Source organism: Haemaphysalis longicornis, unplaced genomic scaffold (genome assembly GCF_048455015.1).
Source record: "Haemaphysalis longicornis isolate Haplotype H1 unplaced genomic scaffold, Haemaphysalis longicornis Haplotype H1 scaffold_8, whole genome shotgun sequence".
Taxonomy (NCBI): Eukaryota; Metazoa; Arthropoda; class Arachnida; order Ixodida; family Ixodidae; genus Haemaphysalis; species Haemaphysalis longicornis.
The window spans coordinates 108,276,588-108,292,678 of record NW_027526445.1 but is presented as its reverse complement, the minus strand read 5'-3'; the positions used below and the strand labels follow the sequence as shown (position 1 = coordinate 108,292,678).

At 43.5% G+C, this 16,091-nt stretch overlaps 1 protein-coding gene across 1 annotated transcript; it reads right to left on the bottom strand.

Moving 5' to 3' along the window:
- Positions 1-2,193: 2,193 nt before the first annotated feature.
- LOC144149095 (uncharacterized) lies at positions 2,194-13,958 on the bottom strand. The gene is made up of 5 exons (XM_077680629.1): positions 13,821-13,958; positions 11,568-11,706; positions 5,909-6,054; positions 5,265-5,394; positions 2,194-2,694 (listed from the first exon to the last, which is right to left on the bottom strand). The coding sequence occupies exons 1-5, from the start codon at positions 13,870-13,872 to the stop codon at positions 2,442-2,444; spliced, it is 720 nt and encodes a 239-aa protein (XP_077536755.1). The 5' UTR covers positions 13,873-13,958; the 3' UTR covers positions 2,194-2,441.
- Between the last annotated feature and the right edge of the window lie 2,133 nt (positions 13,959-16,091).

Here is a 16,091-nt window from a genome sequence, read left to right as displayed (position 1 = left end):
TTTGCGGCAGCGTACGTTCCCCGGCTTGCCGAAAAAGGGTTTTTTTTCTCTCTCTCTCTCTGGGTCTGTCTTCCCCCGATGTCGTCTCGGAAAAGGGAAGAGGGAACGAAGGCGCTGGCGGCCTCCTTCTTTTGCATTTTGCTGCTGTTGCTGCTGTTTGGCGAGTTGTCCCGCACCTTTCGGAGATCACTGTTTCCCTCGAAGATGACCATCGCGAGCGCTTTGTTGGAGTCCGTTCAGAGAGCCCTGGAATTGTTACCTTCAAAGTTCTTGTGGTGCGTGCGCTGTTCTTCTGTTGCGTGCGTGTTGTGCATGGTGTGCGAAGGCGCAGCGTGCTGATGGAATTTCGTAGTTGTGCAGCCTCGAGAAGATCGAGACCAGCTTCTTTAATTTAATTTCCAGGACGAAGAAGCAAGCCAAGGTCAGCGAATTTTTTTTCACGGAAATAAAGCGTCCTGTTGCGTCGTGAGTGCGGAATTAGTTGTCATTCTTGAATGCGAAGATCGGTAAGTGCTCGTCCGCCATAGGTGAGGTCTCAGAGCCCATATTTTTATATCGAATTTTTTATATATCGAATCATTTCGCGATCCCCTTGGAGTTCGATATATCCGTGTTCGACTGTATGTATTGTTTTCTTCGTTGCAGTATGAAAGGTTGGCGGTATGAATACTATCATTGCTGTGTTATTGGTTTGAAACAAATTGTGAAACTCTATTCTTACGCCTTCCCTTGCGTGAACACAGAGGGATACACTGCGGCAACCAGAAAAGGGGCGTCATTCACAAGGCGTCTACTATTTTTTGACGAATTACGACATTAGAGGAAAATTAGGTACTTCTGGGCTCTTAACTGCTGTGCACATAACTCATGAAAACAACATAAAAAATAGATTGAAAATGAAAGTACTTGTTTGATATCTCCTAGGATCTGCCCTGTGGAAGATCATCAGAAAAGTTGATCGAGTATAAAATTTCTTTGCAAGAAAAATAGGCAAATACTGAACATACTTTTTGTGTGAAGGAAGTTATAGTGAATGCCCCTGAGAGTTTTATGGGTTACCACAATGCTTCGTAAAGGCATTCGTTCCGGCTTTACATTCAACAAAACTTGTCAAGCAGCTTATTGAAAAATAGTTGATTTTGTCAGAGCATGAAAGTTTTCGGGAAGATTATCCTAAAAAAAATTGGCTAAAAGCGGCACTTTCATTCTTGTGAAATTCAAACCAGTAACGCATGCGCCTTCCGACTCCCTCCCCCCCCTTCTTCCGCATTTATTACAGGTAAGCCGCGCCACAGAAGACATCAGGACCTCTACAATACATATATTCCAGTGCTGCAAAAAATGAATATTTTCTGTATTCGACAGTAAAAGAGACACAGCAATTAAAGGAGCGACCATTTGTGAGCACTGTTTATTAAATGAAGTTTGGTGTCAACTGACGCCGATAATTAAGCAAGGCAAAGGCTGGACAGCTGGTGGTTGCGCACGTGCTCACTTTGATGTGGGTGCAGTGGACCCAAAATCCTGGGTTTGTGCTGCTAGACAGCGATACATAGTCATCTGCTTGCGCTGCATGAAGTTGTTGTCCACCGGCCTCAGTACAGTTAACGTACTCTGGGTGATCTCCAATGCGCGTAGCATGCCCGAATTTCCTTCAGCTTTAGTCCGGCTGAAGTCCGACGGCAGCAGCTCGGCTGTCCTCCGGTTTCCGTACTTCAGCCGCACACAGGTGGCTTTCGAATGGTCGGATCCCTACGGCTGGATTCTGGCCGTATGAACGTAAGCCGGTCGACTGGCCGACGGACACTGGCCGTTGGACAGCCATGGGAGTACGGCCGTGTACAGCCAAAAGGCCCACATGTGGACACGCGCCGAACATGGCTGCCGGAAAAAGGCCGGACGGAAAATCACTGGCCAAAGTACACCTGCTTGAGTTAGGCCGAACAGTCCTGTGCGGCCTGTGTAGAATGTGCCCTCTGTTCATTGCAATGCGGAAGGATAACAAAGCGAGTGATTTTTTTGCTCGAGAAGAGCATTAAAGAAATTCATATAGTGTATTTCCGTCCTGTTATCGCAAAAAGGAATGAAAGGATCAAACTTACAGGCATTATGGCGACGGTACTTCCTCTGTGACGCCAAATGACAGCCTCAGGCCGCCTTATTTTTTCTTGAAAAAAGTGTATGTTCTGCACATTGCGCGTCTTGCAATAATGTTTATTTGAACAGAGCAGACAGAGAATAAAACTGCGTCTAACTGTTTGAAAAAGCCCCTTTTCATATTCTATATTTCAACAATGGTTGCAGTCGTTCAAAACTCTGAACTATACGGCAGCCATAATTGTCACCGTTTTACAGCTTCCATGGTTTTAAGTGGCTATTTTACAGGTAATAACGCCGTATTCTGGTCCACGCAAAGTTACAAAACTATGTTGGTCGAATGCTTATCCGAGGTTGCCGGCAAGGATGACCAGCGGCTCAACAAATCCCTTGCCACGAGCGTTGCTGTCGTTTTTCGTGGAAAGTGCCGGGAGCGCTTGGCAGGTGTTCGGTCCCTTCTTGTACTTGCCGCAAGCCACGTCAAGACTCTCACCGACTATCTTCTCGATGATTAGGTTGAAGAATTTGATGGCTGTTGGCAGGTTGCAGCTGCTGGTTAGTTTTTTCTCCAAGCATCCCACGAAATCTAGGTAGTAGCTGGCAACGTGGTCAAGAAAAAAATACAAACCAGAGTTGTGAAATCAATTAACTGTGAAACGTGATGTAGTCTAGATTGCTCCAGAAATTCACACTGCTCGTCCACTGTTATTCACTGATTTTTCAAATGAAGGTCATCACACGCCTGGATATGTGGTTAAAAATGAACAAAGTAAATGAACTACTGTTGCTGGATAAAACAAAGGTATTGCTGATTTTTTGTTTTTGCCCGTACAATCATCTGCATGCAGAAACGACGCTGCAATGCCTGGTTCCAGAAAAACAAAACGTTTTGGTTTGCGTGGAATTTTTAGAACCCGTTGTGGAAGTAACCAGGCAAATATTTTTGCGATAATTTGAATTCCATGCTGAACAGCTTCCCGAAGTCAAACTTTAGGCTTTCATAAGTTATGACTGCTTGGACAGGCAAAATGAGAGCTTCTAAAATACTATGGGCACCTAATGTCGATGTTAAATATGTTGCCGCCTGTTGTTTTAATATACTTCACCAGGAATGTCTTCAATGAGTTATTATGCAGCGCCCGAAAACACCCATAGCTTTGTGTAACGCCTTTGAGCCGAACATTTAGTATCTAATCTAGTCCTAGAAAAACGCAAAAAGATTGCCTTGTCTGTTTCAGATGATGAGAAACGGGTATGCTGGTGGTCCTGCCTTCCCACCACCATCTGCCCTTCCCCATGTACCACTCACGCTCCTTTTATTGTGAATGCAACAATTTTTTTCATTTCTTTATTTGAGTGCATTTATTGATTTATTTCCATTTCCCGGCTTCACGCACATCACCGGCACGGTATTGAGGCCTTTAGATAAGCTGGATCTGACTTTAAATACCCCAGACACAGTTTCTAAAGAGCTATTTTTCTAGTTTTCTATCGTGCAACGGATCGAACAAAATAATCCTGCAACTCCGTTTATACATACATAGTTTGACTCCAATCTGCCTGAGATGTCATTTCCGCTGAATCAATAAAATTGCAGACGGGTGAACATGCTGGCATCCTTATTGTGGAGCAGTCTTGCCTATACATAAAATTCTTTAGCTTGTCTTTGAATAGCGTGATCGAAAGACCGGCAGTTTTGTGTATATTGTCCGACAAACTATTTCTACAGGGAAGAGACGAAACAAGAATATTTCGCCGATTTACGTACCCACTAAAGACTCTTGTTTTTAATAACTCAGTGCAATATCTCCTTCCTCATTTTGAGGTGTTTGAATGCTAGACTCATTCGGAGCAAACCAGACTCCCTCAGTGCGCCTGATTTAGTTATTTTAGTTATATTGCCGGCAATGTTAAAACGCTGTTAGTACATTGTATTTACATGAATAGGTTTACAGTGCTATAAACGCTAAGTCGCGATAACAACGTGCGATAAAGTGAGCAGGTTAACAAAAGGTTGTCAAATTTGTGCACCCTACAAGAAACTCGCGTCCGATAATGATATTCGAGTAGTCCATATTTCTGCTCTATGACGAGTTTGGTAATGCAAGTAAACGGTTTGCCTTACGTCGCGTGAGGACTCTACACGAACTCTACTATACATCACCCCCGGAATTCTTGCGTTTTGTACTAATGTCAGATAAACGTTCGGCGGCTGAGGGCAGCATCCAGTAATAAAAAAACTGCCAAACTTGCCTTAGCATTAAAGTAGTCGTTTGTTCGTACGAGGAACTCAAACACCATAGAGCGTAGCTCTCGCCACAAGGCAAGCATTCTTTGGTGATAACGAACCTGTTCACAAAGAATTACCAAGCTACTGAACTAGACTTGGAGATCGAGTATTCGGATTTTTGGTTGCTTTGGCCTGAAAAGTATATTTACAAAAGATAGTCTTGCTTAAGGTACGTAAACAATCACGTCTTGTCTGTTTGCTGACTGTGTGTCAATAAGTTCAAAAACCCTGCCAAAAAACAGTGGAAGAATACTAGAAAGCGCGTATGTAAAGGGCAAAACAATTTCAAACTACTAATACCACTGCCATGGCTCTTCCGTGGTTGCGTAATCTATTCTAAAGAACGCGCAGGCATATTGTATCCAAAATGTAGGTACACAACCGATGGTTGCAGCATGACTTCGTCAAAAAAATGCACGTTAGTTGGTTTTTAAGATACTAACTAAAGAAAGCGTAGGAACAGTTTTAATGTCAAAAAGAGGTGATTTTAAAGGTGATTTTAATGTCAAAAAGAGGTGATTTTAAGAGGTGAATTTAAGAGGTGATTTTAATGTCAAAAAGAGGTGATTTAGAGGTGATTTTAAACTCCGAAACAAACGATGTCGTTTCCAGCTTCTCAGAGCGCAACAAAAAGAAAGGATTCTAACAAATGGCACACAAATCGAGTTGAGCAGACAACCATTGCGGTTGCAATGTTAGGAACGCGAACTGAGGTAATGGGCGTGAGTAATATGAGATGCGAATAAAGAGACTGCTGCATAGCGAGATCGACGGACGACTGGAGATTTTCTAACGGCCTTCGCCGCGAAGCAGGCAGGTTCGAGGCTAATATTTTTGTTATTTCAGCGCTTCTTCTTACAATATCACGTGCACTCACCAGCAAGTGTATGCAACCTGCTTGTTGGCAGGCGCAGTGGCTGCACGGTGCATGGCAACCAGGAAGTCCTGTATGCAGGTTTTGACTCCTGGACCGGCTTTGTTGATACACTTGACGCTGTCCAGATATTCTGTCGAGGGCGAAAGAGGACGTGCCACGTCACATCAAATTCTCACACAAAATAAAACGCCAAAAGGAGCCTAAACCTGCATCTAACGTCAACAATCGCCTGTTGTGATAATGTCGATTGCGTTAGCACAATTCGGGTCTGGCGGCTTTTGTGGTGGTAGACAACTCACCACAGTCAGATCAAGTGTTTCCGTGGTTATAAGCGCGCAAGGAAAATTTCTTGTGATTAGAAACGTTCGCACTTTTTCCAAAAGGCAGCGTTCAAGACAGATTTTTTCTGGAGAAATCACAGAATGGTAGTGTGGATGCATATATGTTCTTTTGTAGAGGGTCCAAAAGCTGAGGTGGGCTGCGGTACACATGGAGCCGTTTGATGTCGGTAGGTTGAGTGGCGGGGCCATGCGAGCCTTGTTCGAAACGCTATGCCTAATGTGTCGCCTGCGCGTAGCCGTGTTCACATCTTTCAAATGAGCAGTCGAGGATAAGGCGAAAGAACTTGTCTGTTACAAACACACCTTTATGCCTCGTCGTAGTTGTGTTGCATAGACTGCCGTATTCCTGGGAGGCCCCTCCGAGAATAAGGGAAACGATGCCTTTACCTAGACCTTGCAGACACTTGTTGCCAAAATTCGTGAGGCACTGCAACTGCCCGTTGAAGACTCTGTAAAAAATTGAGTAAACAAAAATCAGTTACCCTACACAGCTTCGGCACAAATTTTCTCAGAAACCTGTGTTTTGCTAGAGGGTTATTAGAGGTAAAACTTGATAGCTGGTTGAAAACGGTACCGTTGAACGTCGTTAGGGTAATCATTTTCAGCGGTAGTTTTGAAAGAAAATCTTTATCAAACAAACAACTCTGTTAAGGTTATATGACAAATCTTCAAGATTCACACTTTGTGCTGGCACACGTTTTATGCGAAAAACCTTTTAAAATTCCCGCGCGATATATTTCTTCAAAAAAAAATTTCCGAAATTTTGTCGGCTTCCGTGAGTCTGTAAATTTGTGACTATTTATGTTTGAGAATCGGTGACAATTTTTCCCGCTAAAAAGCAAGGCTAGTTAAAAGGAATGTATCAGAAATTTCGGACGCAGCGACGCCGTTTTCCTAACGCAACACATACTGCCACAACAAAATTAATTTGATATGGTTAGGCAATTATTTTTACCCCGCTGCAGCGCCGAACTCGCGAACGGAACTCAAGGAAACTTTAGGTGGTATTCCTCACTAGGAAATAAAAATTGAACGAAGATCCTTACCCACACAATTTTGTACCTCTTATTCGGCGCCATTTAGCTGTAACTACGCCTTTGATCTCTTCCCAGTATATCGCCGAGACACTTCTTTTTACACCTTTTTACACCGCATGAAATATGAACACTAAGCAATCCTAACATGCCGTAACGCTGAAGATGAAGACAACTATGTTTAGGTGTCTCTTTCAATAGTGTTCTTCTTTACAGTGCCGCAGAACTATAATTGTACCCACGACGAGCAAGATTGTGCTCTTTTGTTTTCGCCAACACTCAAACAATTGTGGGTTGTACGACAGATGACGTGCTTTTTCTGATACTCCTGTCAATAGGCTGAGCTCCCGATATTCCACTCCGACACAGCCGTGGCGGCGCGGCATTCAAACACGGGACTGCATGCAGGGCTGTTCCCGATGTGGCTACGCAGTATCTTTTCTTCCTGTTTTTCCTAAGCTTGTCTTTGAAGGCTCCTGTTATCTTTGCTGATTTCGTGAAAAACCAATCGAATGCGAACTTTTTAAGAATACAACAGTTCAAGGATCGGTTGTGTAATTGTGTCACGCACAGGGTGTTTATCCGGAAGCGAAAACCAAAACCAAACCTATGTTTTTTTTGGGGGAACGGAACCCGAATCGAATCTGTTATTTTTTAATACGCTGAAGGCCAACCGAAAAGGAACCAAAAAATAAATAAATAACGGCTACCTGTTCACGGTGAAACAGTTCGGCCATCAGTTGTTGATATATGCGGTCAGCATCATTCGGGGAGTTCTCTTCTTTACATACCATCACCTTCGAGATCTTCGAGAGTCTTTTATATCTTAGATTAATCACAACACGGTCCACGCCCTCCCTCTTAGAGGTCGCAACACAAGTGAAGAGATACGCATCAATATAGAAATGGTATGTGTTGCTGCGGGTCGCGCGCAGACAGCGCCAGAGATATGAAATATGTGCTTTTGCGCTTCCAGATGCAGGTATCGCTGCGACTATTCAAGCAATGTGCAACAAGGGAAAATTAACTTTACAATAACGTAGGCGTAGAGTATTGACCCTTCATAATATCTTACTTTTATACATAGCACAATCAAATATTGATATTGAATTTTTTTAACCCGTAATACTTATTTGGCAGGGCCGTGGTGTCTCGCTTAATGGATGGATGAATGAAAGTTTGATTTTGTAAGGGGGGGGGGGGGGGTGAGCTAGCGACAAGGTAATGCCTTTCAGGAACATTCAGCGCTGTTGTCACATCCCAGACTTTCATCGATGGGTACACTCCCAGAGCTCTCACCTAGGAAATTGAGACCTCTAGGAGAGGCGCCCTTGAAGCCGCCTTACAATATGTGAGCGAAATCATCTTTCCGTTTCGCACAGGGAGTGTTAGGTTAGGTAAGCTGCAGCATAAATCAATGATAATATACAGGGTGTACATACTGTATTAGTTTCACTTCACCGTCTCAATATACGTTTTCATTCGTTCTCTGACCAATGAGGGGGAGAAGTCACGTACTGCCCGGTTGACGAAACAGCCCGTGTAATAAAATATATATGCAGCGGCAGGCAGGCAAACAGTCTACTGCACCGAAGAGCAGCGAGCCACACCTTAAATTTTCCTACTTGTTGTATTCGATAATTTCCGGGGATGCAGAGCGATACATGGTTCTTTGTTACTGTCATATAACGCTGCTCGTATTTCTCCTGGTGAAATGTCGTGCCACCAATTCACTTCTGAAAAGTTGTGCGCCGACTGTAAAAACAGCGTAACAAATTGTTTTCTCGAAAAGGGTTGTTAGGATGGCCTCCTGAAGCCAGTTAGCTAAGAGCATGGCTGGAAAGAATGTTTACGTATTATTAGAAAGCTGTCAAAATTTTTGCGCCTCTGTTTGTAGATTGTTAGTATAATAAACATGACCGTAGAATGTTTATTTACTGAGCTGGAAGGCAGCTCTATACTGGTCGTGAAATTTCATGGTCGGCGTTATTTCTCTGTTGCTTCCACTTAACACGCTCTGCATGGGACATCAGAGCAACCATAAAAGTTAAAATAGCCGCGATCTTGTTTTATTTGAAAGTAGAAGTATTTGGTAACTCGCTCCATGATATTCCAGGTCCCGCAGGATGTAGTTGTTTCATAAAGAAAGCTGGTAATCATTGTAAAATCTCTATTTTTACTACAGAGAACGTCATCGGCGTGGTGATGCGGGCAAACAGATTCATCACTGCGTTAACTTGATTTTACAAAACCAGAGATAAGCGAAATCGAGTCTGGAGGCACCAATAAATCTCACAGGTCTGATTATTAGTGGTGGCTTCGGTTGGCGGCAACCGATAGTATAAATATATCCCTGCGACGTCAAAAAAGGGCTGCGTATGAAAGTGCGTTATGGGTGGCAACGTCATTTATTTTCCTGATTATCTAGCCTAATTGATTAAAGTTGCAACAAAGATCGACGGCATTGCCACTGGAACAAAGCCATCTTGTGAGCGAACCAACATCTATTTTTTGGTCACGGTTCACTAGCACTACAAAGTTCAATTTTATTTCGCACTTACTGATAATTTATCATTCCTAACGGCTACAGGTTCAAACTTGTTTGCTAACCTGTTCGGGGTGCAATTGAGTAAAACCGTAACCGAACCGATATTTTTTGTGGTTCGACACACTGGTCTTCCATTAATGAGCCCCAGATTACATTTGATGCCTAAGTAGTGTTAAAACATGAGAACCGTACTAAAAGTTGTAGTAGTACGGAAACACTTGTTCTGCATGTACTTCGACTCGTCACGCTGGTATTCAAGACATAGAGAACCCGCTAGGTGTTTTTGTCGTACGATAAGGCACGGTAAATAATTTGGATAAGAAATCCGAGTAAAAGAATTGTGGCACTAGCGCTGGTTTTTTAGTAGAAAAGCCCATGACTCACGCGCCGAACCTACAGAGCAAGTTTGATGGAGGCGAAAAGTAGAAACGCCCGTGTGTACGAGATTTCGGCGCACGTTGAAGATCCTCACGTGGCCAAAAATAATCCGGAGCCCTCCACTACGGCACCCCGCATCGCCTGTGTGGCGTCGATGCGTTAAAACCTAGAATGAATCAATCTATTTTGCGAGTTGCGACTTCGTTGCTCGAATGGATAGAAGGTAACTAGATTGTAATTAGGACACTGTTTAGTTAGAACCCCAAATTGAATAGGTTTTCTAGGGTGAGGTGCGTTTGCAAATCAGCGATTTTTGTTCTGCTGAACTTCTAACTTATTTACATTCTTTGTACATTTTACTTTGTGCATCTACACTCGAATCAAGCCTTTCAAGCTTTCTGTTGGATTTGATATCCCGTAAACTCTTGGATCTAGGCTAGTAACTGTTGCATTCTGCTGATGAGGGGAAGAGATAGACGTTTATCACCAGAAGGACAGAAACAGAGGTATTTACGAGCAGAATTAACACATTAAATTTATGAATTCTAAACTCGAGATGCTACGAAGGTTCACTGATCTCCTGTTCTGCAGTTAGAGCCTAAATTAAAGCCCGTATGCAGATGTCGCAGACGACTTATTTTCGAATGACAAGCTTTAGCCACTGTGGCGCATTTACTACAGGTGAAAGTCACGCATGAAACTTTTTCAACTTGTTGCACAATGAGTTGCACCATTGGCGATCGTGATTGGCCAGTTTAACTTTGCACGACGAAGCAACGATGAGCGAAAACGCAGTTTCGGCGTCCGCGTAGGTTCATTCATTGCCTCAACAGAAAGATGTAAAGAGGTGACATGAGAGCTGTCGGTATTTACGGCGTACGGTGGCTAATGGGTAATCTGCGGAATAGCTGCCAGGCAGACAAGTCGCAGTCGAGTCCTCAAGATAGATTTTGACACGGCAGCACCTACCACTATCGCTTGTCTGAGACAGAAGCATCGCTAAAAGTGTACGAGCGCCCTGCACTATCGTTAGCTACGACGTTAGCTGGTTTCGGTGATTCGAAATTCGTTTGGAAGGGATTACTGTGGAGTTTCATATTTTGTACTTCGCTTCACCGCGCTCCAGAGCTATGAAAACTGTCTTGCTGAAATGCATGGTCGCGAACATTCTACAACAAAATACACGAAAGCGATTTAGAGTTTTAGAACATGTTTTTATAGTGATAACATCCAAATGGACTGCCTGCTGAATGTAAAATATCGTTTTCCTACATTGGTTTCACTAGCACATGGGTTTTCTGAAGGGCCAGTCCAGTTGGTACATCGTACTTCGAATAAAATCAGCACGAAACACTGGAGAGAGTTAGAGACCACGAAACAGAGGCGCTGAAGAACAACAGAGCGCTTTATTGCAGCAGGAACATATTTATTTATTTATTTATTTATTTATTTATTTATTTATTTATTTATTTATTTATTTATTTATTTATTTATTTATTTATTTATTTACCTTCACCGTTTAGGGGTATTACATAAGGGGTTTATAGGAATAGATAGGTTTAGACAGGTTTAGATAGTTTTATAGATGCCTAGATAGGTTTAAACATAGGAAAAGATATAACAAAACACGAGAACAAAAAGATATCACAGAAAAAGCGATAGTTCATGACAAAACGTGATCCATCACATGCCGATACAGTGTGAAGGGTTCATGAAATGTACATTATATCCTTTCCCAGAAGTGAAGCCGTTGGCTCAATAACACAAATTTGACACGGGCTATTGTTTTCGATGTGATATCTTTTGTTGTTTTTTTTTTCGTTCTCCTAAGGTTTCATTGGGTTCCCGAGAGGTCGGAATCTTCAGTGAGTAAGCAGAGGATGTACAGGCTCTTGTTCGACTGCCCCAAGACGCCCCTGTTTTAACTCGAAGGTTGAGTGAGATTTTCACTATTGTTACACCTCAAAGTTTTCTCACCTTCGTAAAGTAAATATTCGCTTACTTGCAGTCCTTCTCGAGTTCCGCGGCTGTTTCAGCGAGGCGTGGACTTATGAAAAACGGTATGAAGTCAAGGCCGCACTTCTCGCCGTCTGGTAGAGTGCACCCGGGAGCATCCTTCAAGACAGCGGCGCTGTATGCACCTGCAGAAAAGAAAAATTATGGAGGGTTGACCTCGTTTACCAGTACGGTAGTTATATGTGTTAGTCTCGCAGAGCCCAAATATTTCTGGATATATTGCTTAATAATTCGAAGCTTTCTATACCACACCGATGGCGTAGCTCGCCCGAGTAAAGCGCACTCCAGGAAAGCGAGCTTTACGGAATGGGTTCCACGAAACGATGATGGTGATGAGCGGAGGCACATCAAGCGTCTCAAAAAAATGCTTACTGTGTCCGCATCGAAATTGGGTCCCCCGCGTTTTGAAGCCGACGTGTATCCGATTGCGCTATCCCGACGGAGTCGAAGCAGTTCGGATTTTTAGCTTTCACTCTGGCTCGGTGGGGACAGCTTTGCTTTTTAACCATCTTCCTCTTGAGAAAGCGGCTTTGATATATAGTTTCAAAAGCCCGACAGACAAACTGAATAAGCCGGTAAGACTACTGAGAACAAACTGGGTGATTTTCGATAGTCGGCGATAAATTCTCCTCAGCTGCAACAGGTATTGTTCTGAGGCTGACACACCCATCCTATCTCCAGCGGTACCAATTAAATGAACACTGGATTTATACGTTAGTCTTATTCTGTTTCAACCAGTTGCTCGGAAACACGTGATGAGTGAGTCTGAACAGGGTCGGCCTTGTCACGCATTTTATTGACTCACGCGAAGCTGTGAAACTGCTCGCATAATGTTGCTTGCAGAAGGTAGAATCATCGTTTCTGGGCGGAAAAACTTTAGCATGGTTTCTCAGCTTTATACCCCAATAAAGGAAGTATATGTATGTAATGCCCGGATATTGAGAATAAACTTATTTAACAGTAAAAATTGTAGCCATACAGAGCATTGTCGACTAACGCGCGAGAATTCTCAGGCGTCTTTTTCATCTCTAGTTTAGCACTTTCAAAGCTGATGTGGCTGTGAATAACCGAATGGAGCGACGCAGTTTTTTTGCTCTAGTCTAGTACTTTTGGCGACTTTTTGTTTCGTGGGGTTATAATTCATGTTTGTTTTACCTTTTATTTTATTTTACAGTGTAATAACAATTTAATGCCATAAGTTGTGTAAGTTATACATTTTAGTCCAATACAGCGCGTTAACAGGGTAACAATTTGTTTTATAAATCTTCTATTGTCTCGGTTGGTTGTTTTAATATTGTCTTATTCCCTTCAGGGCAGAGGATTTCTACAATTTCATGCCTTTGCTACTCCGGGTTAATTTATGTTCTTTCGTCTCATTTTGTGTTTTTACACAAGTGCATACCGCAAATATATAGGCTTCACAAAGTCTGCCTCTCTGTGCAGATACAATCAGTTACACGGGTAATAGTCCGGGGTACTCCAGAAAGAAAAAATTACAAATTAAAACGTATACAGAAATGTTGTTTAATTATCAGCTTAGAAGTTATTACCAGTCAAGAAAGCTAAATATGAGCGTTCTTGTAGAAACCTAAAAAACCTTAATTGCATCTACTTTTACCTGTCCTCCAGCGGCATTGTGCACTTCGTGACAGCGCAAGATTAAGTGTGTTTCACGTGAATGCGTATTTGTTATTCGCTCTAAATGAAGCTCTTCGGAAGTCGCGTTCCTGAGTTAAGGCGCAACGATTCTGGCAAAACGATTTACCTGTGCCCTCAGAAATTCTTTTTAGAATCAGGACAATTGAGCACGACAAAACCAGACTTACTATGGCGGTCTTGTTCGCAATAGAAATCGTTGTAACGTCGGAGCAAGTGGCATATTTTAAGCTACGCCGGAAAGACGAAGCGTCGAGCGTGGTACTTAGACGCATACTCCCATTTATACTAAACGTAAATGTGAGGAAGTATTTTTCACTTTTTGCGCCCAAAGTAAGCTCGACACAGCTCCCCTTATCTCTCGGTGTCGAAAGGGAACTAGTTACCCAAACAAATATTATAAAGTTAGATTGCTCAGGAGAGCAAAAAAATCTGTAAATATGAGAATGCTTTGCGCTTCAAATAAATAAGCCACCTCGCTGACGCTGGATTCATGGATCGATCAGTGCATAAAATAGAAGCAAGTTGTGTCTACTGACTTGCATATGTTTGAAGCCTTTCTTATGTACTTATAATCACTCACCTCCTATGGCAGCAGCAAGAACAACAAAGGCAGCCAGGGATGCGCGTACCATCTTGATGCTGGTCTGGGTGAAATGCGGGTGGCTTTACTGTCGCCGCTGAAAGTGCTGGCTATTTATTCAAATGCTCACGTGCCTTAACTAACCGGTCCCTTTGCACATAAGGGGCCACTACACGCGTACGTGAGTACAAAATAACGCACGTCCGTTTGCTGCAAGCTCCATTCCTCCCTGCCAACACCTCGCTCAAATGCAACAAAAGTTACTACACCAGCACAGATGTGCCAATCATTGCAATAAAAAAATTGCAACTGCACTATTGAAACCTGGTTCTCATAATAATAACGAAGGTGGCATCCTCCACGTGTCGTAGGTGATGCACACTCAAGAAAATAATTTGAAGCTTTTTCTGTTGCTTGTTATGGCGGCCACTTACCACAAGGATAACGCACCGCACATCGCTCGCAATTGACACACTCGCAGTGTGGCGCAAAATAGGCCAGTGTTGGGAAATGTTATTCTACTAGGCTTCAAACTTTCCGCATCGCGCGGCCGCCAAGATTTTAAATGTGAGGCAATTGAGCGTGCACAGTTGAGGAATGCTTCGTCCTTCAGGTTGGTGGTTCGATGGGGTGCGGGAAGAATGAAGGAAAGTAGGCTTAACACGAAATATGCATATTATCAATTCAGCTGCCAACGGAGCGTGATTCAGGGCGGAATATCTCGGTGATATTTGCCCAGTCAATACCCCGGATTGCTCCCGTCTGGGGTGAGTGCACGGCCACCATGATCACTTGGGCGACGGTTCACGTGTTTGGCAAACTATTTTACCCGTATGCTTCCGAAACAATGCCGCAGTCATGGTGAGTTTGACATTTGTGTCTGCCTGTGGTATGTCCTACCGCATTGAAAATTTCCCGCAAAATATATATGTATATTGTTGTAAATATCTTGGGTGGTACCATTGCTCACAGTGTTCAACCAGCTTTCTCTGCATGTGAAATTTACCAGAGCTCTTCTGACAATGTAGGGCCGTTTAAACCGCCTTACTCCAGCACCGTTCTGGATTTCTCTGTATAAGGGTTCGAGCATTTTGGAATTGGCTACGAAGCCGACGACATCGCCAGCGATGGTGATAATGAGGAAGACGAGGCTGATGATGGCGATGTAGATTAGCCTGATGCTGAGGGTTTTTGTGGGTTTGATGCTAGAGTATGTCTGTTGTTTTGCGCATGGAGTATTTTTTCGCACCATCCTAGGCCAGCTTACGCGGAATATTGGGAAATTGAGCCAGTGTTTACTTCTGTTTATTTAACTGCCCGTTTGAGTAAGTGTGCTCCACAACAACGCCGAGTTCTCGGCTCCACTGCCTTGCAGGGACATGACTTCAGGTAGCGCAACAAAAAAAAAACGACAGAAGACACAGGCAGGCGACGGGCACAAGCACTAACTTCCAAAGCAGTTTTATAGAAAAAAAATGTGCGAATTTAAACACTAGGTCGGGATATTATCGTAAAGAAACAAATATAGAAAAGGACAGAAGTCACAAACTCAGGCGTACGGCGTCTAGAAGTATCGCACAGCTTCGGTGTAATATTGAACAGCACCTAATTCTGGTTACCCAGTCGTTCGATTCGTGCAATTGCAATTCTGTTCGCCCCGGGAAAGCCCTGGAACATTCTCGCACGAGGCGTCTATGGCTTCGCTTATTCGCTGGCTCGCCAGCAAGAAAATAAAAATAAAACCTCCGCCACTCCGGTTTCGTCGAAGCTTCGAACATTTTCGAGGGGGCGAGCGTAGCTTTGCCAGGGCTAAGGCACGCCGATGATTCCAAAAGGGAGAAAGAGGGAAGTTGTGCGCTCGACCGCGGCTGGCGCGTTGAGTGTTGTGCCCTCTCTCTCCGCGCTGGCGCTGTTATAAAAAGAGAATCCGCGTCGGAGCTAATCAGTTACGTTTGGACGTCGTGATGTAACAACGGCTTCTGCCAGACAGAGAGAAACAACATTTATTTGTCCAACATGGTTTTGAAGCAAAGAAGGTGGACCCTCTTCACCTCCCTCAGACAGCGGACAGAAGACCTTGGGCTCCGGCGGCGTCTTCGGCCATTTCAACAACCGGGATCTGTACGTCCGGATCGGAGCTGCGCAGAACGGTCTCCCACTGCTCCTCGGTCTTAATTATTAGCAAAGCGCCTAAAGAAGTCTTCTTCTGGGGACATTCCCAAATAATATGGCGCAGGTCTGCCCTGCCCGCACATAGCTTACATTCGCTCG